This window comes from Heloderma suspectum, chromosome 1, assembly GCF_057233095.1.
Source record: "Heloderma suspectum isolate Gila_16-S chromosome 1, 16-S_ref, whole genome shotgun sequence".
Lineage (NCBI taxonomy): Eukaryota > Metazoa > Chordata > Lepidosauria > Squamata > Helodermatidae > Heloderma > Heloderma suspectum.
The window spans coordinates 21471382-21494165 of NC_139458.1; the positions used below are offsets into that span (position 1 = coordinate 21471382).

The 22784-nt window shown below is 45.3% G+C and overlaps 1 protein-coding gene across 4 annotated transcripts; it reads left to right on the forward strand.

The window, feature by feature from the left end:
* The first annotated feature begins 65 nt into the window (after positions 1-65).
* XRCC3 (X-ray repair cross complementing 3) lies at positions 66-20052 on the forward strand. Of its 4 annotated transcripts, none has more exons than XM_084837731.1 (9): positions 180-517; positions 616-823; positions 1550-1622; positions 2304-2441; positions 3553-3765; positions 5880-6034; positions 14699-14911; positions 16519-16568; positions 18717-20052. In XM_084837731.1, exons 2-9 carry the CDS (start codon positions 734-736, stop codon positions 18730-18732), a joined length of 948 nt encoding a protein of 315 aa, XP_084693857.1. In that variant the 5' UTR covers positions 180-517; positions 616-733; the 3' UTR covers positions 18733-20052. The 4 variants fall into 4 exon arrangements, with proteins under 4 accessions (XP_084693849.1, XP_084693857.1, XP_084693828.1 ...); XM_084837702.1 differs by having other exon boundaries at positions 18847-20052; XM_084837712.1 differs by having other exon boundaries at positions 247-517; positions 619-823; positions 18847-20052.
* Positions 20053-22784: the final 2732 nt, after the last annotated feature.

Here is a 22784-nt window from a genome sequence, read left to right on the forward strand (position 1 = left end):
CCCAATCGGCGTCGCTTCCAGGAAAGATAGACGTTCCTACCAGCCACTGAAAGGCGGCGAACGTTCCCCTTCTGGAGCGGGGCCTGTTGTTTTCAGCCCGATAACGGGGCCGGGCTTTGTTCTCCCCACCCCTCCGTCGACGTAGGCTCCTCAACCAATCCCTCTAAGGCTTGTCTGGCGCAGACGGGAAAGTGAAAGGGGGAGGGGACTGCGCGCGCGCGGCTTACGTCGGCCCTCAGGCCCAGAAAGGGAAAGAAAGAAAGAAAGAACGTTTCTTCTTGAGGGGGGACGGGACGGGAGAGGCTCCCTGGGATTGGCTTCGGTATATCACCTTCCCGGCTCTGATTGGTTATGAACTCTCCTAAGCGGTCTGCGATTGGCTCACGCCTGGCGCGGGCTCAGATGACTCCTGGCCACGGCGTTCCGCCCGCAGTTGGCTGCGAACGCGGAGGCTCCCTTCCTCTGTATTGGCTTGGCTGCACCGTGGTTGTTCTGTAGGCGCAGAAAATAGCTTCAGGTAACTGTGGGCATCTTGGGTTTCTATTGGTGGGAGAGCTGCTTCAGCTGTCCTGATTGGCAAGTTTTGTTAACTGTGGCTGAAATCCTGTACCCCAGCAGTTTGGCGCCCTCCAAACTACAAGCCCCGGCACTCCTGACCGTCGGCCATGCTGGTTGGGGTGATGGGAGTTGAAGTCCAAAACATCTGCTTTACCCCCAACCTTGTCTTGGCACTATGGCACTGACAGGCAGAGACAGACAGACATCCTCCTTTATTATTATAGAGGAAGACCCACTGGAGTGCAACGGGGCGCTTAACTTCCTAGTAAGTGTGTCTTTTAAGATTGTAGCCTACAAGTTATTCAACCTCCAGTACTTAGAATAAGCAAGTCTGCAAACCCTTGAAATGATGTGGCAGGATAAATAGCAAATTGTGCTATTTGTAGGACTTTTTTCTCTCTAAACGTGGATAGGATTGTGCCCTAAAGTGTTTGTGCTGCAACAGACTAACATGGCTACTCCTCTGATAACTGGTATTATTTACCATTTTCACATTCAGGCAGGAAATGTGACTAGTCCTGGCCTGGAGTCTGCAGACATGTCATACAAGCTCCAGCTTCTGACACTGACTCATAGAGGGTTCAGACACAAAGCCATGTCGTGCTTGACAAGGGTAAACAGCAGCTAAATGTGTGCTGTATGTTTAAGGAATCTTGCCTGCTTTTCCCATGTACTTGCTATGGGAAATAACACTTTAATGTGAAACGGCCTTAACCAGAAACTAGAGGTAGGTTACCAGGAGTCTGTACTAAGGGGAGCATGATGCAAGAGACATGCAACCCAGTCCTGTTTATTCCCAGGTACATGTGTATAGAACATCACCTTAAAGAGAAACGGGGTAGTGATGCTCAGGTCTGGGAGGAAGGCTGGTGAGCGAAGTTACCCCCCCCCAATCACCACCACACACATACTTTCTGGTAGCTTCTTTCTGAAGTTATCCCTGATTCATGTTCCTCTCTTATTTATGCTTGCTGTGTCTGCCATGTTACAGAATATTGTCTGTCGAGAAATGGACTGGGATCAGCTTGACATGAACCCTAGAGTGATTGCAGCTCTTAAGAAAGGTAATGGATCTCTGTGGATATCCCTGTTCTCATATTTGCACACCACGCAAGCACTGTTAACTGGGCGTACGAACTTTCTCTTGCTGCATTTGGCTTGTGGGAGATGTCCTCGGACCGGATAAGCTGCTGTTTCCCCTGGATATATGCACACTTATATATGTTTTGGGCACATACAGCCCAATCCTATTAATGGTTACTCAAAACTGCTGTGCTGATTTCAACAGGGTGTGCATATAATTACAGCCTTGTAGCCCGAACCTATAGATTTCAACAGGCTTTGGTGTATCTAGATCCATATAGACTTCTCTGTAAAGGAATAAGGCTGCAATCCCATGGCGTTTCACAGAGGAAGCCCCACTGAACATAGTGAAACTTGCTTCTGGGTAAATAGGCATAAGAGTGTGCTGTAATTCTAATTAATGTGTGTAGAAGAAGATACCAAGGTGTAAATACACCAGCTTCATCTCAGAACAGTAACTGGCAACTCCCATATGCATCTACTTAGAAGTAAGTCCCATTGAGTTCAATGGGGCTTACTCCCATTTATGTTAGATGTAGGTTTGCAGCCTGAGAAACTAAACTAACAATCTCTGCCCAAGCCCTGTATTCTGCAAATACTGTTTTTCACGCAGGGGGGAACAAATCTAGGCTGGTTATAGTTAATCACTTTTCTTATTTCAGCAAACATAAAATCAATCAAAGAGATCTTCAGGTTTTCGGGAGCAGATTTGCAGAGGCTGACCAAACTGTCCAGTCCAGATGTACAGCACCTGCTAAGAACAATTTCTGGTGCACTGAGAAAAAATGCTGCCCTTACAGGTAAATAGTTCCACTGGTTGCTGGTTGGTTGGTTTTTTGTTGAAGCCTTAAAAATTGTGCTGTGCACTTGTAGTGTGGAGGTGAGGTGGAATGTGGTTTTCCAGCCTTTTGTTATAAGACTCGATCACACAATCAGTTAAAATTGGCTGCGATAAAAGCCATTTAACTTGCCCTTGAAGACAGTCCAGAAATTTCAGCTGGTTCAGAATGCTGAGGCCAGTGTTCTGTCTGGGCAGGACAGACCATATTACACCCATCTTGTACCAGCTTTGTGGGCTTATGGTTTGTTTCTGGGCTCAATTCAAGGTGCTTGCACTGATCTTTAAAAAGCTAAACAGCCTGGGACCAGCGTACCCCTCTTATATAAACCTACACACAAACTTTATTCAGTTTCTGAAGTCCTTACTCTCTCCTGCCAGCAGAGCTGGGTCTGGGAGGGACAAAAAGAGAGGACCTTAAATGATGTGGCTCTTAAATGATGGAATATCCTTTAAGGAGAAGCTCATCTTCTCCCTTCTCTGCTGCTTTTAAGCATGCGCTTAAAACTATTGTATTCTGGCGGGCATTTTTTTGTTCGGACTACTGGGTGTCATGGCTTAATGTTGGTGTATTTTATGGTTGGGTTGCTGCTATTTAAGATCATACAGTAGCTTAGCATGTTGTATCTTTTAAAACTTTGTACACTTCCGAGTGTACCCAGGTATAAAAAGGTGGGATATAAATATTGAAATAAACAAACAACCTCGAATGTGTTGTTCTGTGTAGACCAGTGTAGGTATCTCAGGATAACAGCCCTGAAACAGAAGTAAAGCCTCACCTTGTTTATGTAGCTGTAGAGCCATTTAGACTGGCCTGAACTTCGCCTAGCCTTGGAGTGAACTGAGGAAGGGGTCACCATTGCTCTTGCAACTCCGTTGGGGATTTCACTTTGGATACAATCTGTGCTTGTCCTCTTTGTGGATCTGTTGCATGAAATGCAACACTCTTTGGAGGGGAAAGTGGAGAAATGTTGCATGTCTTCATTTCCAAAAAAGACTAGAAATTCAGGTTCTTTGCTTTCTTTTAGATAAGCTGTTAAGGCTGTTTTTTCTCATCTGAATAATTTTTTTAGCACTTCAGCTATTCCAAGACAAAAATCACAGCACTACCCAGCACCAGAGGTTAACCTTGGGCTGCCCTGTTCTAGACAGCTTGCTCCGAGGTGGGGTTCCCCTTACAGGAATTACTGAAATTGCTGGTGAGAGCTCAGCAGGGAAGACTCAGATTGGTTTGCAGCTGTGCCTTTCTGTGCAATATCCGTACAACTACGGTGGACTAGAATCTGGTAAGAAATATCCGCCTGCATGTGTACCTGGAGGGTCTGAGAATAATTCTGCGGCAACTGCAGTGTCGCATAATTGTGCATTTCTTGCTGTTGTGTAATTTTATTTGGAATTTGTTCATCATTGGGAAGATCAAAGGGCTGTGCAAATGTACTGAAGCCTTACAACCAAACCTTGGAAAACTTTTCCACTCATTTTGAGGGACAGCGGGTGAGATTTAAGTGGGCATTGCCCACACATTTTCAAGCCTGTCTTTATATTCATGAAGGCTAGAAACTTGTCTTTAAAAAAAAAAGAAAAAGCTGGGGTTATCAGGAAGCTGGATTCTGTATCCAGTACCACAGTTTGTGCTTTTTTCTATGGTCCCAAAAGATTGTGGCATGCATGTGGCCCTGAGTTCAGTTCCACAATAATATTTAAGGGCAGAGGATGAGATGGCTAGATAGCATCACTGATGCAATGAATATGGACTTGAGCACGCTCCGGGACTTTTCCCCCGGGAGAGAGCGCAGGACAGGAAGGCCTGGCGTGCTATGGTCCATGGGGTCACGAAGAGTTGGACACGACTGAACAACAACAACAAAAATTGAAACCAAAGAAAACTGATGGATACATAGGAAGCTGCCTTATAAAGCTTAGGCAATTTGGCAGTCTATTTTTTATTATTTATTTATTTCATTTCTATACCGCCCAATAGCCGAAGCTCTCTGGGCGGTTCACAAAAATTAAAACCAAACAGCACACAATAAAACAATTTAAAATATATAGAACATTAAAACCACAATATAACAATACAACCACAATAAAACCTAGCAGCAGTGCAGGAATTTAAAATGCAGATTTAAAACAGCAAAGCTGAAAGTCTAGAAAGCTCAGGACCGTTCATTCTGGCAGCAGCGTTCCAAGCCCTCAGGCTGAGAGAGGGTGTTCCTATAATCTGCTTCCTGATAATTATTTATTTAAAACGTTTTTATCCTGCTTTTCCTCAAAAGGTTTAAAAGGGGTCTAACCACAATTTATTTAAAATAAAAACACCATAAAAACGTAAAAAGTGTAGACACTAAAACCATAATGGAAAAGCATTCAATACAATATTTACATATCGGGGAGAGCAATCCTATAGCCCCCTAGACAGAGTGGGGGGCATAGGATAGTTCGGATTCTAGGGGTGCACGAAAGTCACTTACCTGGTCTCGCAGCTTGCTTTGCGGTGGGGGGGAGGCGCTTCGCTGCTCCCCCCGAAGTTCAGGCCGGGGAGAAGTGCCCCGTCTCCCCGGCCGCGAACTTCAAAAGAAAAAAAAAATGCCCCTGTGATAGGCTACGTAACGATTAACGTAGCCTATCACGGCTAGATCTGCAAAGTCAGCCGGGATAGGCTACGTTAATCATCACGTAGCCTATCACGGGTGACTTTGGGGGAAAAAAAAACGCGTATGCAAATGGCGGCCCCCATAGGGAGCCGCCATTCGCGTTCCTTCTTTGGTCCCTGTAGTCTACGTAAAGATTTACGTAGACTACGGCGAAAATAAGGGCAACGCTATTTGCGTGGAGAGAACCACGCCGGCTGAGTTTGTAAAAGTGACCTCGGAGAGGACAGAAAGCTGGGCAGTTCTGTGGGTGGGGAGGGGACTGGGAAAGTGGGGATATGAGTTATTCCCAGCCCCCTTCCCTCCCTCTCCGCAGAGCCCAGGCAAGATGGGAAAAACGGCCGTCTAGGAAAAATGCAGAGTGGGGGAATTGCGGAGGCAACAATCACCACACTCCTCCCACTCTGCATAGGATGCCCATCAGCCTCCGTGGTTGGAGGCTGATGGGCATCCTGATAGGATTGCACCCTGAAGTACTTTTAACTGGAGGTGCTGGGGATTGAACTTAGACCCTTCTGCCTGGAAGCAAAAGCATGTGCCCCACCACTGAGCTGTGGTCGCTCCCCATCAGTGGCCATTGCAGCCTCGTAGATGGAGAGGGAATCATGGTCCCTTTCCTGGCCCGCCCTAGTCCTGCTGTGGAGTCTCTCTGCAGGTACCCTGTGAAAACCAACGTTGTAGCTGTATCGTCCAGACTGACTGCGATGAAGAGACGCCTGTTATTCCGGATATTCTCTCCTTTATTGCAGGGGCTGCTTACATTTGTACAGAAGACGTTTTCCCAAATAAACGCCTGCAGCAACTGATCGGGCAGCAGCCCAGGCTGAGGGGTGATGTTCCACTGGATGTGGTGCAGAAGATAAGATTTGGAAATGGTATTTTTGTTGAGCACGCAGCAGACCTGGTGAGGGCAGAGTGACTTCCTGGGCGGAGTTAGGTGGAAATGTTGATTCCAGTGTACAGAGATATGCATAAATGGCGGAGACTTTTGCAGGCAGTGAATAAACTAAAAGAACGAGTATTCACGTTTAACCTCCGGTTTCCTAACACTGGCTGATCTGTCTCCATAGATACAGTCTTGCAGCACATGCCGGTGGGAAAGGCCAGGAGAACTTTACAAAATGTATCAAGTTAGCCTCTTCCTCAATTTTCACTAAAATTGTTCTGTTGTTTAAAGGGCAGCAGCACACATGGAACGTCAACAGTGTGTTAAACTCAGTGCACAACACAACGCGGTGGCACTTGAAAGCCCAGAGCTGCAGCGCTCATACTTCAGGTTACTCAGCCAGGGAGCTGAGCGTGCTGCAATTGTGGCAGGGCTGGAAAACTTTAAGATGCAGCATTGGATGCAGAATTTAGCTTCCTGAGAACCAGAACTTTCATGAATGTTCTTGTCTTTTCAAAAGTCAAGTTTCTAGACCACAGGACTATGAAGATATGCTTGAAAGTTTGCCAGCAATCTCAAGCCAGAGAAGTGTAGTTCTACACCCATTTTCCTCATGGGCAATTGTTCTTCTGAGTAAAGATAGGATGAACAAGATTTACAGTGTCCTGCATGACTCTTTGCCTCCCCCTATGATAAGAATAAATTATACAAAATTGCATTCTAAGAATAAAATTATGCATAATTTATCCAAGTTGCATAATTTTGGACTGCAGGACTTTAATTTTTTTTCCAAATGTGGTATATGTTGTCTTCAATTTTAGTTTGAAAGAAGCTCCGGATATTAGACCTCAAATTCTACGATCTGCCTAGTCCTACTTAGCACTGAGCTGTCCAGTCTCTTTCTCTCTCCTTCTGAGATCAGACCAATAAGCCACAGGCAGCCTTCCTAGTCCCACTATGATGTCAGAACAAGCTGTCAGTTCTGACATCATACTGGGACTAGGACAGCATTGGTTGTCATGAGTTGTGACTGTGCAAGTCTACAGGCTTCCATCAGTCTGTTTGCCAGAGGCTAGTGGGTGGCAGAGCATCCATCAGCTGAGGATAGATGCACAGACTTGGGGCATAATGGGAATAAGACAAGAAAGAGATCAGATGTTTCAAAGATGGCACAGGGGGCCGAGAGGATGGGGACTGAGTTGTATAGTGATGCTGCATACATACAGCCCTGTACAATGGTAATAATGTAGTTTCTTTCCAACCATATCTGTTGTATTGCTGCATGGTTCTGCTTTTAAAGAGAAATCAGTGTTGCTTCGTCAATTGCTGGGCAAAAAAAGGCTGTCCTTGTGTCATGTATTCTCTCTTCTTGAGCACAACAAGGAGGGTCTAATCCAGCCTTCCCCATCCTGGAGCCCTCCAGATGTTTTGGACTTCAACTCCCATTAGCCCCAGCCAGCATGGCCGATGGTCAGGAATGCTGGGAGTTATAGTCTAAAACATCTGGAGGGCACCAGTTTGGAGAAGGCTGGTTTAGTCTTGCTCATGCGTTACGTGCATGTGTTACAACAGAGGGATACATTTCATTTTCCTTTTGCTAAAGCTCATTTGCTTTTGTTCTCATTTGGTTACCCTTCTTAAGCTCCATTTTGATTTTTATTGGTCACATTTGTAGTACAAAATCTGCTACATGTGGATTGATGATCTGCCCCACCCCCACCCCAAATTGTGTCTTTAAGGGTATAATCCTATGCATGCTTAGACAGAAAAAAGTCGTACAACTCCCATGCTGGCTGGGGAATGCTGGGAATTATAGGACTTTTTTCTATCTAAACATGCATAGGATTGCACCCTAAAGATTGTTCACTTTTCATTCTGCCAAGAGCAAATTAATTATTCTGTTAAGGAAAGAAATCATAAATCACACCAGTCTTGAGGAGGAGGTATGCAATGCCAAGAGACAGACTGGTGTTCCCTTGACTTAGTTTGTATTGTATGGCTTTCAGCCCTAATTCAGATCACGTTACTTGTGGCTTTTGTTCCAACAACTAATTTTTTTTCTTTTGGTCTTACTAGAATTATTATTATTTTTAATTTCATTTCTATACCGCCCAATAGCCAAAGCTCTCTGGGCAGTTCACAACAATTTTTTGGTTGACTTCAGCTCCCATTGCTTTAGTGTTAGTCATGACAAATCTTAGCTGAATTGAAGTACAGCAGTGCCCAGATTCACAGCAAAGTTCTGGAAAGCAAATACTGTCTTTACCTTTTCAACTTACACATCTATCAATGAGGACTGGAAGCTTTTTTTCAAACTGATAGTTTTGATTTTTAGGACTCTAATGGTGGTCATTCTAAGAATTCTGTAACTTAAGAACTGGTGCTGGAGTTTGCTTGTTTTTATCTTCTCTTCCCTTCCCTTCCCTTCTCAGATTCAGATTCCTTTCTTTGCATCAGCCGCAGGCCGTTGCATTTAAAATATAATGTACAAGGAATAAAAGCAGGATTACAACTGATTAAAGTTACCCAGGTTCAATTCTAAACATTTTCATCAAACACAAAGGCCAACATTAATACACAGTCCTTTTCACATAAAAGAATTAAACAGATAAACTGCCAGTCAAGTCAAAGGAATTGTGTAAAATTAAGACTCAGATAAAATGATTGATGTTATTTTAATAGCACCCGCTAAAAAAAATTCAGTCTTATCGCAGCTTATCTTGATCTGCGAGAAGAAAAGACACAGAAGCATTAATGGACTGCCCTGGAACAGATAACAGTAGTGGAGTAATCACCTCTCTCCTCAAATCTCTATAAAAAGAACAAAATAATAATACATGAGCCACTGTTTCAATACTGCCATCTCCACATGGGCTTACATGATTTTGTACTGGGATTCTTTTAAAACAAGTACAGCTGATGGCAGCGTATTCAGTCTTGTATTAGTAAACAGTTGTCTGTATTTTAAAACAGTAAAGTTTGGAAATAAAATACTGGGAGACCAGATGGGAAGCGATCGTATCATGGACAGAGTTTTCTTATAGTAGCTAAACTGTTCTGTTGTTCAGTATCATGGAGGCATTGTCTGATTAGATCTTTTGCTTTACTAAACCCCAGAATTAATAAGTGTTGTGATGGGCCAAAAGAATAAAGCTTTGAAGTGCTGGTCTTCATCCAAACGCTCCCGTGGGGATCCTGCAGAGCCAAGGGGAGCAAACCAGTGAGAGTGAAGTTCAGCTGAAGTCTGCACCAGTCCTGTAAACTGATAGAGGGAAGATCAGCTTCCAAGCGCAAGGAGGCAGCGGGGACACAGCATGAAACAGAAAATATTGTCTTAAAAATGTAGACTGAACAATTCTAACTGGTCTAGAACAAGCATCAACCTAAATCACAACCCCATATAATAATTGAGCTAAAGGTTTAACTTTAAAAACTTCAAGTGCTGAGGGCATGTAGTTACCACCTTTAGTGTACCACTGTCCAACTTTTCTTTTGTGTTGTGCCTTTCAGATTGTAACTCTGTGTACAGGGTCTGTCTTGTTCATTATAGATCTTAAATCAGTTGCTTCAGGAGCCTTTTTGGCTGAAGGGCAGGATACAAATGCTGTAGGTAGGTAGGTAGGTAGAGTACATTCCCAACAAAAGAGAAAACAATTTAATCCATCTTCTGGAGCTGAGTGGTGCATTCAGAACTATTTTGGAAAAGGGCTGTAGCTCAGTAGTGGAGCATATACTGTGCCTGCAAAAGGTCCTAGGTTCAATCCCTGGCATCCCCAAGTGCAGCAGGGCAAGGTATGACCCCTGCCTGGGACACTGGGGAGATGTGGCCAATCGGACCCAGAGAAGACTGTGCTGTGCTAGACAAATCAGTGGTCCAGTTTGGTCTGCAACAGTGTCTTATGTTCATTTTTCCAAATATCAGAATCATAGAATCATAGAATAGTAGGGTTGGAAGGGGCCTACAAGGCCATCGAGTCCAACCCCCTGCTCAATGCAGGAATCCAAGTCAGAGCATCCCTGACAAATGGCTGTCCAGCCTCGTCTTAAAGGCCTCCAGTGTGGGAGAGCCCACCACCTCCCCAGGTAATTGGTTCCATTGTCGTATTGCTCTTACAGTCAGGAAGTTTTTCCTGATGTTCAGCCGGAATCTGGCTTCCTGTAACTTGAGCCCATTATTCCGTGTCCTGCACTCTGGGATGATCAAGAAGAGATCCTGGCCTTCTTCTCTGTGACAACCTTTCAAGTACTTGAAGAGTGCTATCATATCTCCCCTCAGTCTTCTCTTCTCAAGGCTAAACATGCCCAGTTCTTTCAGTCTCTCTTCATAGGGCTTTGTTTCCAGTCCCCTGATCATCTTTGTTGCCCTCCTTTGAACCCTCTCCAGCTTGTCTGCATCCTTCTTAAAGTGTGGTGCCCAGAACTGGACACAGTACTCCAGATGAGGCCTAACCAGTGCTGAGTAGAGGGGAACTAGTACTTCCCGGGATTTGGAAGCGATGCTTCTATTAATGCAGCCCAAAATAGCATTTGCCTTTTTTGCAGCCACATCACATTGTTGGCTCATATTCAGCTTGTGATCGACGACAATTCCAAGATCCTTCTCGCTCGTAGTGTGGTTGAGCCACGTATCCCCCATCTTGTAACTGTGCATTTGGTTTCTTTTTCCTAGGTGCAGAACTTGGCATTTGTCCCTATTAAATGCCATTCTGTTGTTTTCTGCCCAGCACTCCAGTCTATCCAGATCACTTTGAATTTTGTTTCTGTCTTCCAAAGTATTAGCTATCCCTCCCAATTTTGTGTCATCTGCAAATTTGATCAGCATTCCCTGCACCTCCTCCTCCAAGTCATTAATAAAAATGTTGAAGAGCACTGGGCCCAGGACTGAGCCCTGCGGTACCCCACTCGTTACCTCTCCCCAGCTTGAGGAGGTCCCATTGATAAGCACTCTTTGAGTCCGATTCTGGAGCCAACTGTGGATCCACCGGATCGTTGTTTCATTTAGCCCACTTCGAGCAAGTTTGCTCATCAGGATATCATGGGGCACTTTGTCGAAAGCTTTGCTGAAGTCGAGGTATATGATGTCTACAGCATTCCCACGGTCTACAAGGGAGGTGACTTGATCAAAAAATGAGATCAGATTTGTCTGGCAGGACTTGTTTTTGACAAATCCATGTTGGCTTCGAGTAATCACGGCATTGTTGTCAAGGTGCTTCCAGATGGATTGCTTTATGATCTGCTCCAGAATTTTCCCAGGGATTGATGTCAGACTGACTGGTCTGTAGTTCCCAGGTTCCTCCTTTTTACCCTTTTTGAAGATAGGGACAACGTTAGCCCTCCTCCAGTCATCTGGCACTTCCCCGGTCCTCCATGATTTCTCAAAGAGAATAGACAGCGGTTCTGAGAGTTCTTCTGCCAGTTCCTTTATTACTCTAGGATGCAGTTCATCTGGCCCTGGAGATTTGAACTCATTCCAAGTAATGAGGTGTTCCTTGACCATATGCCTGTCGATCTCAAGCTGCAATCCTGCCCCTTCAGCCTGTACTTCGCCTTTGCCAGGGGGGTCATAGACCCTCTTTTGGGAGAAGACTGAGCCAAAGTAGGAATTGAGCACCTCTGCCTTTTCTTTGTCATCTGTTATCATTTTGCCATCCTTATTTAATAGCTGAACAACCATTTCTTTCCTCTGCCTTTTACTATGCACGTAGCTGAAGAAAGCCTTTTTGTTGTTTTTAGCATCCCTCGCTAACCTCACCTCGTTCTCCGCTTTAGCCTTCCTGACGCCATCCCTGCAATTCTGTGCTACCTGCCTGTACTCTTCCTTTGTTACTTGGCCTTCTTTCCACTTCCTATATGTGTCCTTTTTTGTTTTCAGGTCATCCCTAAGCTTTTTGTGAAGCCACATTGGCTTCTTCTGTTGTCTTCCACCTTTTCTTCTTGTTGGAATTGTTTGTGATTGTGCCTTGAGAATTTCCTTTTTTAAAAGTTCCCACCCATCTTGGACTCCTTTTCTCTCTAGCATTGTTTGCCATGGGACCTTACTGATCATTGTTCTGAGTTTATTAAAATCAGCTTTCCTAAAATCCAGGGTATGCGTTTGAGTACACTCGGCTTTTGCTTCCCTTAGAACCAAGAACTCAAGTACAACATGGTCACTTTCCCCCAGAGTTCCTTTAACTGCTACTTTATCCACTAAGTCATCTCTGTTGGTTAGGATCAAGTCAAGGATAGCCGATCCTCTAGTTCCTTCCTCTACTTTCTGTAGGAGGAAGTTATCCGCCACACAAGTCAGGAATTTCCTGGAGGGGCCATGTTTTGCAGAATTTGTCTCCCAACAAATATCGGGGAAATTGAAGTCCCCCATTACTACTACATCATGCTTCCTTAAAACATTGGCTATTTGCTTTTCAAAAGTTTCATCCTTGGCTTCTCCTTGATTGGGTGGCCGGTAGTAGACTCCGACCACCAGGTTCCTTTTATTCTTTGCTCCATTTATTTCAACCCAGATGCTCTCGATGGGGCTACCAAGCTCCTCCTCCTGTATTTCTGTGCAGAGATATGTATTTTTCACATACAGTGCAACCCCGCCTCCCTTTCTGTTCCTCCTGTTCTTTTTGAACAAGTTATATCCTTCAACTGCTGTATTCCAGTCATGAGAGTCATCCCACCAAGTCTCAGTTATACCTATCAAGTCATAATTTCCCTCCTGTATTAAGACTTCAAGTTCGTTCTGTTTGTTTCCCATACTCTGGGCATTAGTATATAGACATCGAAGACCATGTGCTTCATAGTCTGGCTTTCTTCCCACATGTGTCTGAAGACTATTATTGGGCGCTATCAGCGCTGTTCTTTCCATTGCAGTGCATGCGCCTACGTCCATTGTTACCCCCAACATTACATCTCCCTTCCCCGTAGGATTCAGTTTAAAGCCCTCCTGATGAAGTTCTTCATGCTGTGGCCAAACACATTCTTCCCAGCCTTTGTGAGGTGCAACCCATCCCTAGCCAACAGCCCATCTTCCAGGAAGTATAGCCCGTGGTCCCAGAATCCAAATCTCTCTCGTCGGCACCACCTTCGTAGCCAGTCATTCACCCGGAGTATTTTTCGTTCCCTTTCTATCCCTCTTCTAACTACTGGAAGGATGGATGAGAAAACTATCTGGGCCCCAAAGTTCTTGAGTTTCCTTCCCAAAGCTTCAAAGTCTGACGTGATCTCTTCGTAGCTCCGCTTGGCGGTATCATTTGTTCCCACATGGATGAGAAGAAAGGGATACCTGTCAGTGGGCTTTATGAGTGCAGGCAACCTTTCAGTCACGTCTCTAATCTGTCCTCCCGGGAGACAACATACCTGGTGAGTCCACGGGTCTTCGCGTCATACTTGGGTCTCGATCCCACGCAGCAAGGAGTCTCCCACTACTACCACTCTTCTCTTCTTCTTCTTGTAGGCCTGGGTTTCATCGCCTCTGTTTGACTGACCTTTAGCCTCTTGCTCACTCTCATGCAGGTTCCCCTGTGATTCTTCCTCTGCAGGCTGTCCTCCAGTCTCATCTGCAAGTACCTGGAATCGGTTCCACAGCTCCACCGCTTCCACTGGTGCAGAGTGGCGTCTAGTTCTTCTTCTCCTAACTGTCACCGTTTTCCAAGGAGTATCCTCTACTCCATTTTTCTTCTCCTCAGCATTTCCCACTTCTGCCTCATCTTGCTGTTGCTCTTCAAGCTTCTGGTCTGCCCTTTGCTGCTGTAGTTCCCCCATTCTGTCCAAGAACTCTTCGTGTTCTCTTATTCCCCGGAGGGTTGACAGTCGCCGCTCCAGTCCACTTACTTTTTCCTCCAGCAGCGTGATCAACTTGCACTTGTTGCAGGTGTAGGCCATGTTGTTCTCAGGCAAGAAAACAAACATTGCACACACCTTGCAGGTCACCACCACTGGAGAGTCTTGTCCTTCCATAGCCCCTTTTCCCTTTTTGTGTCTAGCTTTGTGATTGTTCTAGACTAGCCTGTGCCTGCTCCTCTACTCAGTAGAGGTTAAAAGCAGAGTCCCACTGGTGTGGAAGTGTGTGTTACAAGACAAATAAATGGGAAAAAGTTAGTTAAAAAAAAAAAAAATGTTAGGGGCCTCCCCCTTGACCTCCCCTGCCGAACTCCCCTGGCCAACTCCTGTTTGCTCCCCCTGTTCGCTCTCTCTCTGGGAGCTCGCCTGCTTCTGTAGTCCCTGGACCAGCTGGAGCAGCTTGCTCTGCTCTGCTCAGCTGGGAGGCGGGAAACAGACTGAAGCTTCCCGCCCAGTCAGCTGCTGGGAGTACTCAGGCCACACCCCTCCAATTCAGAAAAGATACCTAATGTATTCTTGGAATATATTCAAGTGGCTTCAACACAGACCAGCTGAGTAACGAGTGTGCATTGTGCAGTGCAATCCTATTATGCATTCCGTGGGGTGCTGTGGGGTTCAGTCCCAAGTTAATATGCACGGATTTGCAGCATTACAGTCTAATCCCCACTCCATTTGATAAGCCAATAAGTCGCTGCTTGGTCACTGTACCAGTGTGTTGTTTTGCTGACGTCACAGACAAATGCAGTCACAAAATGCTTAGGGTCGAGATTGCTCCAGTACAATGGATCAAAGGAGATGACAGGCGAATCTCTCTGTAGCTCTTGGCCACTGCCTGAAGGTGCCTTCTTATTGCAGGACACTTTCCATGAGTGCATTACGAAGAGGATTAACGTGCTGGCCTCGAGAGGCATGGTGCGGCTAGTGGTCATCGATTCCATTGCTGCCTTATTCAGATGTGAATTTGGCTTGAAGGATTCTGTCCTGAAAGCCAAATATTTGCAGATGTTCGGAGCCAAACTTCACAGATTAAGCAGCAAGTTCCGGATCCCAATAGTATGCATTAATCAGGTAAGGTGGCAGAATTGACTCGGTCTGAGCATTACACCATAACGGAGATGTAGGAGAAGGATTTCAAACTTTTAGAATGGTGGGGGGGGGACTGCAGCTGGGTAGAGCTAAGCAATCCAGAAATGCCCTGTCCTTGGGTTGTTGATCGTGACATTCAAACCAGCTATTCTGAATTGGGGGGGAGAGAACCCAGAGCTGTAACCCATGGTTCTTGGGTTACAGCTCTGGGTTGCCTCTCCCCCAACAAATCACAACTCTGGGTTCAGATAGTCAACACCCTAAGGTCAGAGCATCACTGGGCTGTTGAGCTCAGCGAGACTGGGCAGGCAGGACCTGACATGCTTGCTTGCTCTCAACTATTCATGGTTTAAACAAGCCATGGGCAGTTGTGACGTGTGAACCAGACCAATGCCCATATGGCAACTTAATGAGGAGAGAGCAAACTACTAGCCCTATGCTTGTGAGAAAATAATAGGGTGCTGGTCACTGCACCTAAAAATATTATATTGCTGAGAAAAGGGCAACTAAAATGATCGAGGGGCTGAAGCATCTCTCCTATGAGAGAAGGTTACAACAACTGGGATTGTTTAGCTTGGAAAAATGGTGGGTAAGGGGAGACATGATAGAGGTGTACAAAATTATGCTTGGTGTGGAGAATGTGGATAAGGAGACTTTTTTCTCCCTCTCTCATAATACTAGAACTTGGGTCATCCCATGAAGTTGATTGGTGGGAGATTCAGGACAGAGAAAAGCAAGGACTTCTTCACACAGTGCATAGTTAAACTTATACTTCGCTACCACAAGAAGTAGTGATGGCCACCAATTTAGATGGCTTTAAAAGGGGTTAGATAAATTCCTGGAGGAGAAGGCTATCAATGGCTACTAGGCCTGAGGGCCATCTGCTACCTCCAGTATCATCATCTGCTACCTCCAGATGGACCTTTAGTCTTATCCAGCAGGGCTCTTCTTACATTCTTATGAAGCACCCCACCTCCCTGCAAAAATGGGAGGCTTAAATTGTGCTGGCTGGGGTTCACTTGGTGTTGGCCAGTGCAAGCCACTGTTGTGCTGAGAGTGGATGCATACTGCAGCACCAGCCTTCAGGGTGTCTTGCCGTTCATTTCCTGCCAAAGGATCCCTTTCACAGTAGAGGGAGACTGCCCCTTCACGACCAAACGGGGCATCCGGGTGTGGGGGAGGACTCCTCTTCTGCATCTTGTTTCAGCGCTCGGGCTGCCTGCTATACTCTGCTCATCATCCCTGATACAACCCAAGCATTTGCTTTTAAATGTGGCATCAGACTAATGTTATATCCTATTTGTTATTTTAACCATCTGTTCACTGAATGCATTTTTTTAGGGGTTGATGATGTATTTTGCATTCAGTTCTGTTGTAATCTGCTTTGTGAGGGCTTTTGCCCTGGAAAGTGGGCTATAAATCTATTAAATAATAACTAAAAACTACAACTTGGTTTGTGGATGGGGATCAAAACCTTGTACAGCTTATCCAAAATCCATTATTTCAAGTGAAATGTTTTGTTCCCCATTACTTCCCTCTGGCGAAGTGTACCACGTGAACTTTTGTGTGATCCCTCTTTTGCAATCCAGGTAACGGACACAATGGATGAGAGAGGGGGTGCTGTTCAAAGGAATCCTGGGTGAGTACAAGAGGAAATGCAACACACACACACAGTAAGGGTGGGGAGTCAGACAACACCCCCCACCCCCAGTCACGCATTCAAAAAATGCATGAGGGGGGCTGTGCGGGCTAGCGCTGCCCTCCTGATGTGTCTAGTGGCCCCACCCCTGCCAACCACACGTGGAGGGGTTCTGTGCATACACTGATGTACACATGCAGAGTTCCTGCACACAAGGGAGGGTGGAATCCTGATTGGGCCCTTGATAGCCCTTCTCATCCTCTGTGTGTGTGTGTGTGTGTGTGTGTGTGTGTATTTGGGGGATCTTCCTGATTTGGAGTGACATCCTACTTTGAGAGTGTGTTGTAGACAGCTGCTACTAGATCAAGAATAGGCAATACCTGGGCTGCACGCAGCACCTACCGCACCGCTGAAATTCACGGTGGCAAAACTCCCAGCAGTTTACCACTGCAGAGCAGAAAATAGATCAACTTTAGCTTAAGAAAAAGCCTATTTATTGCTCCATAGCACTTTGCCACTGAATTTCAGTTGCCAAGCTCTCTCTTTTTGCCATCACCACAGGAGTGTGGCCTGTGGGAACAAAAACAGCCCCCAGACCCCTCCAAAGTTGGTCCATCTAGTGCAGTGCTGTCAACACTGACGAGCAGGAGCTCTCCAAGGTTTCAGGCAGGATTCTTTCCTCGCCCTGCCTGGAGATTCTGTGGATCAAACCTTCTGCATTCCAAGCATGTGCTCTGTCTCACTGAGCTGTGGCCCCTCTCAGCAATATTAAGCACAAGAATAAGTTGTGCTACTTCTTTAAGATTATGCTGGTTTAAAAGACAGTGTCTAATGTCTGCTGATTGTAACATCTGCTGCCAAAGGACTTTGTCAAGACCTGTGTGTAAACTTGGTATGAACAGTGGTTAATATGAATTAGGGCTGCAGTGCCAGTCTTTAAAGAATGTAGAGAGCAATCCTGTGGTCCCTAGACAGTGTCTGGGGGGCCATAGGATTGTTCAGTTTCCTGGCTACAAGGTCGGACACAGGGCTCCATCCTGGGAGCCAGGAAACAGCACTCCCCACCCCCTCCCCCTCATAGCTAGCGCGAAGAGAACTGTGCCAGCAATCTCTGGTAGGGGGCATTCCTGGGGGCAGGGTGGGGAGGAGACCGAGCAGCTGCCTTATGCGGTTTCCTGTGGCTGCCCCAGTCTCCTTCCTGCCCCCTCCAAAGCACCACGGCTAGACGGGCATCATCGCCTGTCTGGCAGAAATGCAGGGCGGCTGGAGGGTGGAGCCTCCGCTCTCCTCACACCCTGCATTGGATACTTGGCAACTTCCAAGTTCAGTGGCTGCCAGCTCTCTGGACAGGATTGCACCCTTAGTTTAATTACTGTATCAGGGGTGGACAACTTGTGGCCATCCAGATGTTTTGGCCTCCAACTCCCATCATCCCTCACCACTGGCTTTGCAGGGAGTTTTAGGACAAAACATCTGGAAGGCCACACATTGTCCATCAAGCCCAATATTGTCTTTTCTGAGTGGCCGTAGCCCTTTCCCTTTCCTACTTGGTCCTTTTAGCTGGAGATTGAACCTTGACCCTTCTGTACGCAAAGCCTGTGTCCTGCCTCTCCTTGGCTAAGGCAGACAAACCAATTCAGTGCAAACAAATGTACATTCTTGCAGAAGTTGAATACAGATGGTTTCTTACTTTATTTATTTGCTTGCATTTATATACTGCTCCACATCTAGACCAGATTCCGGAGCAGTGAACAATAAAAAATACAAAATAGCATAAAAGAATAAAACACCACGTTAAAATTATTACTATTTTTTTTAAAAGAAACAGAAATCTGATTAAATCATGGCTGCTCAGTCAAGGGAGCCTTCCTCAAATAAAGACGTTTTCAGGAGGCTCCAGAAACAACACAGTGTTGGCGCCTGCCTGACTTCCAAAGGCAGGGAGTTCAACAGGAAGGGGGCCACCACACTGGAGGTTCTTCTCCAGGTGGACTCCAATCGGGCCATAGGTTTATGTGGAGCTGACAGGAGCATGCCCTCTGATGACCTCCGTGTCTGGGCAGGTTGGAAAGGGCGCTTGTTACATGGTAAATTGACCCATCGCTATAAGAAAATGCCATTTTTGAAACTTGTTTTTTCATTGCCTAGAACAAAAACAGCCTGAAAAAACAAAGGAGTTTGCCTTGGCACCCCCCGCCAGGAAACCCAAACGTTAGTTGATGAATGCAACGACTTCAGATTTTGCAGACCGTTTTGTAAATGCAAGCTTTTGTTTCAGCTGCACAACTAGGAGTGTTGCTCCAGCGCTTGGAATAACATGGGCTAATCAGCTGTTGATGAGACTGATGGTCAGCCGCGCAGTTGGCCGAGCACAGGCTGCCGGAGATTCATCGCACCACATCAGAAGTGTCCTGCGGACGATGAGGGTTGTTTTTGCTCCTCATCTGCCCCAGTCTTTTTGCCACTACACAGTAAACTTAGAAGGTGTGAAAGGCATAAAGGAGGAAACGCCAACATGATTCTGAAGAAGCCTGTCTGCAACAAGTCTTCTGCTTCTTATAAAAACAGGAGAGCCATCATTAAACAAAATAAACCTGGAACTACTTGTGCCACAATAACTCTCCCTTTTAACTACTGTATCGCCACTGCACCGCTGTAGTGGAATCAGTGGCAAACCTCCCATCGTGTTACTCAATCTGGGCTGCATCCTTGGTGAAAAGTTGGAAAACGTCAGCAGAGAATAGGTTGAAGTCCAACACAGGCTATGAAAGCAGAACAAAGAATAAGTATAGCAGAACCAGTGCAGTTTTAAACTGACTGCAGAGTTGTTTTAAACTTCAAACAAATAGGTTGTACCAGTGCTGTGCTGGTAATCAGAATCCTTCAGAGAGCTAACACATTGGCCCTGTTCAGACACACATTGTGGAAGGGTGGTTAGGCTAACCATGGTGCATGGTGGTTACTGCTAAGCAATGTGAGTGCTACTGCCACACGTGCAGGTAAACAGACTAGGCATTCTCTAACCACCCTCCTCCCACAGGAACTCGCGATCCCCCAGATGGGCAGCCATTCATCCCAGCAGCCTTTGCACTGCTGGCCATTTTGGTGTTCAGCAGCTACTCCTCCTTTGGCCACGCTTGCCATGGAGCTCTATGGCAGCTGTTAATTAACCACGGGGGCTGTTCAGACATCACACTTACCCGTGGTAGAGCCCACTAACCATCTTGCAGCAAGTGCTAGTGAACGTGGTTAGTCCATGGTTAATAAACCACCATGGTTGGGACAGGTGCCTGTTCAGACATCACGCTAAGCCAACATGGTTAGCTCAAAACTCCTAACCCTCATGGCTTAGTGTGATGTCTGAACAGGGCCATTAACATTTTGTTGAGGGGAGCCCTGTGGAACAGCAGTATGAAGTTAATATATATGCCTTTTGTATTTCTTGGTTGGACAGTGAAGTAAAATAAAGAATTCCCTTTGTTACACGTTTACTCATATATATGTTAAACAAGCATTTTGACAGGAAAAACCCTTCTAAATTGAGTACTCTTTGAAGCCAGACATGACAACTTTCTCAAAATATAGTTCTTAGATCAGAGCAGTGCAATTAAATGTACTTAACTCTGCACTAGACACTTGAGGTTGGCTCACCATCTGCCTTCTGCAAGAAGGGCTCTGTTTCTGCTGCCTGGTTTTGGGGGATCCCCCCCCCGACATCACAGCTCACCCCATTCAGTGAAGTCTCTCGACTTTAGCATTTTCAGAGGGCTGGGGAAGGCCACTTCCATCAGTGCAGATGATCTAGCATAAATCTGGATCCAAACCACTAACCTGGTTCATAGATCACGGCAGCGATTCCTGGGTTGTTTAACCCAGGAATTGCCAAGGGCGGGTGCTCGCCACTTTCACTTAATGACCCAAGAATGTCCCATTCTTGGGTTGTTTTGTGATGTCTAAATCTGGAAACTCTGGGTTAAGGGGTTAAACAACCCAGACCTAACCCATAACAAACCATGGGCAATTGTTAAGTCTGGGTTGTTTAGCCATAAACACCCATTTTTTCCAGGTTCAGACATCATGACAACCCAGGAAAGAGGCATTCCTAGGTTGTTGATTAAAATTGGAAATAGCTTACACGTGGCACATGTCCCTAGCAATTCCTGGGTTAAACAACCCAGGAATTGCCACTGTGACACATGAGTTAGGTTTCTGTGTTTACAATACCCAGTAGTATGGAAAATAGGCACTATCTAATTCATCTGAAGTGATATTTTAGTAGAGGCCTATGTGAGCTTGTCCACAAGGTCTGAACACCATCCGGTCCAAGAGTGCTCCTGCCTTTAGATGTTAGGTGGGTGGTTAATTATCTACCACAGCACTGCTCCTTGGGGAGTTCACTGCCTGGGGAGATGCACCTGGTATTCATACTATTACATTTTCGATGCCATCCACCAGCTTTTTAATACTTTTCTGTATTTTTGCTATTTATCTGCTTTTGTGCTTGTAGGAAACTATGGCATTTACCCCATCTCTGCCACAAAATGTGGAAATTTGGACCCTTATATCCAATTTGTACCACCAAATGGAGAACGTTTGTTTTCTTAAATCCCACCACTACAGAACCAAATGTGGCAAACATGCCCACCTATCAGTGGGTTTCTATCCTACCAAACATTTCCCAAACTGGATCTGAATACCCATTCTTCCTCAGCCTGGATTATAAATTCAGACTGAGGAAATTATCCTTTACATTCTGCTGCTGCTGCCATAAAACCCTAATAAAACTTCCTCTTAATACACTAGCAATTTTACATTACCAGAGCATTAAGCCTTGTGCATGCAATGGACAGACTGGAGAATTATCTAAAACATTTTTTCTTATTTCTTATTTACCTTATTTACTTATAATGTATACTAATATTATAAGATTAGGTGTTATTGTTATGTTGCTTATGATATGTTATTGATATGACTGTCACTTTAAGGAAGCAGTTATATTCTTAACTAAGAGAATAACCCTATGCATGTTTAGACAAAAATAGTCCTACAACTCCCAGCATTCCCTAGCCAGCCATGCTGTCTGGGGAATGCTGGGAGTTGTAGGGCTTTTTTTCTGTTTAAACATGCATAGGATTGCACCCTACGTTCACTTTCCTAAATAAAACTCATATGCCAATTACCCTTTTCTTAACTGCTCCTTCAGTTAGCTTTCCTAGGGCAATACAGAGAAGATACGGAGTCAACCCTCCTGTCCTGGATTCACTGAAATGATACTAGGTTGAACAGTTGCTCAGCTATTTAGACTGATGCTCTTTCTCTATCAGGCTTACTTCAGCATCTCCTGAAGTCTTCCTTCTGGTCAGTTACTTGGCCAGGTCATCCTCAAAATGGTGTCACAGTTGCCTCCTTTGAAGTCATTCTGCTTCTCAAGACCAACTGCTTTCTGCCATCACTCTAGCCAGAAGCTGTCCTGGAGAATCACAGCAGGAGCTTGGCTAGCTCTTGCCGCTTCCACCTTCAGTTATCTCAGCTAAACTCCTGCCTCTCCTCCTCTGGCTACTGTCTCCAGTGGCCACCATGCCACACCCCTCCAACTGACCTGACAGTTTGGAGCTGTCAGTTTTTTTACAGTTAGGGCCCTCTGACCAATGACTTACAATTCATCAGTAGCTGCCAGCTCATTGGCCTATGACTAAAGCCAATGAGAATCAATAGGACATTTGTAAGTGACCTATCAAAACTTGACCTTTTGAATCCTGTCAGCTTACAGATTAGACAGGTCTAACTGTGAACCACTAAGGCCATAAGAGCTGCTTTGTAATAGCAATTTTTACTGGCAATTGGCAGGCTGCACGCAGCAGGCCTGTCACAAACTAAGTAGCCTCAGATGTAACCTTTTCACTTCTCCCCAATAATCTTTTATCATAATACATTAGAGAACACACCCATTTATAAATTTTACACATTTTAAATAACATTTACCACAGAGTTTTTAGATTCTCTGCATTGATTATAGAATAAGAATGGAGCATCACGTCTTTTCCCAACCATGAAAAATGGGTTAGTGGGAAAATAGGAATACAAGTCATCTGAAAGAAAGTGCTTCTACCACCTCTGGTAGGTGTCAGGGTGTTATTTTACAACCATATCCAACATCATTGTCACATCTCCCATGAGTCATGTGTTGCAACTGCAAGGACCACATTTAAATGTACC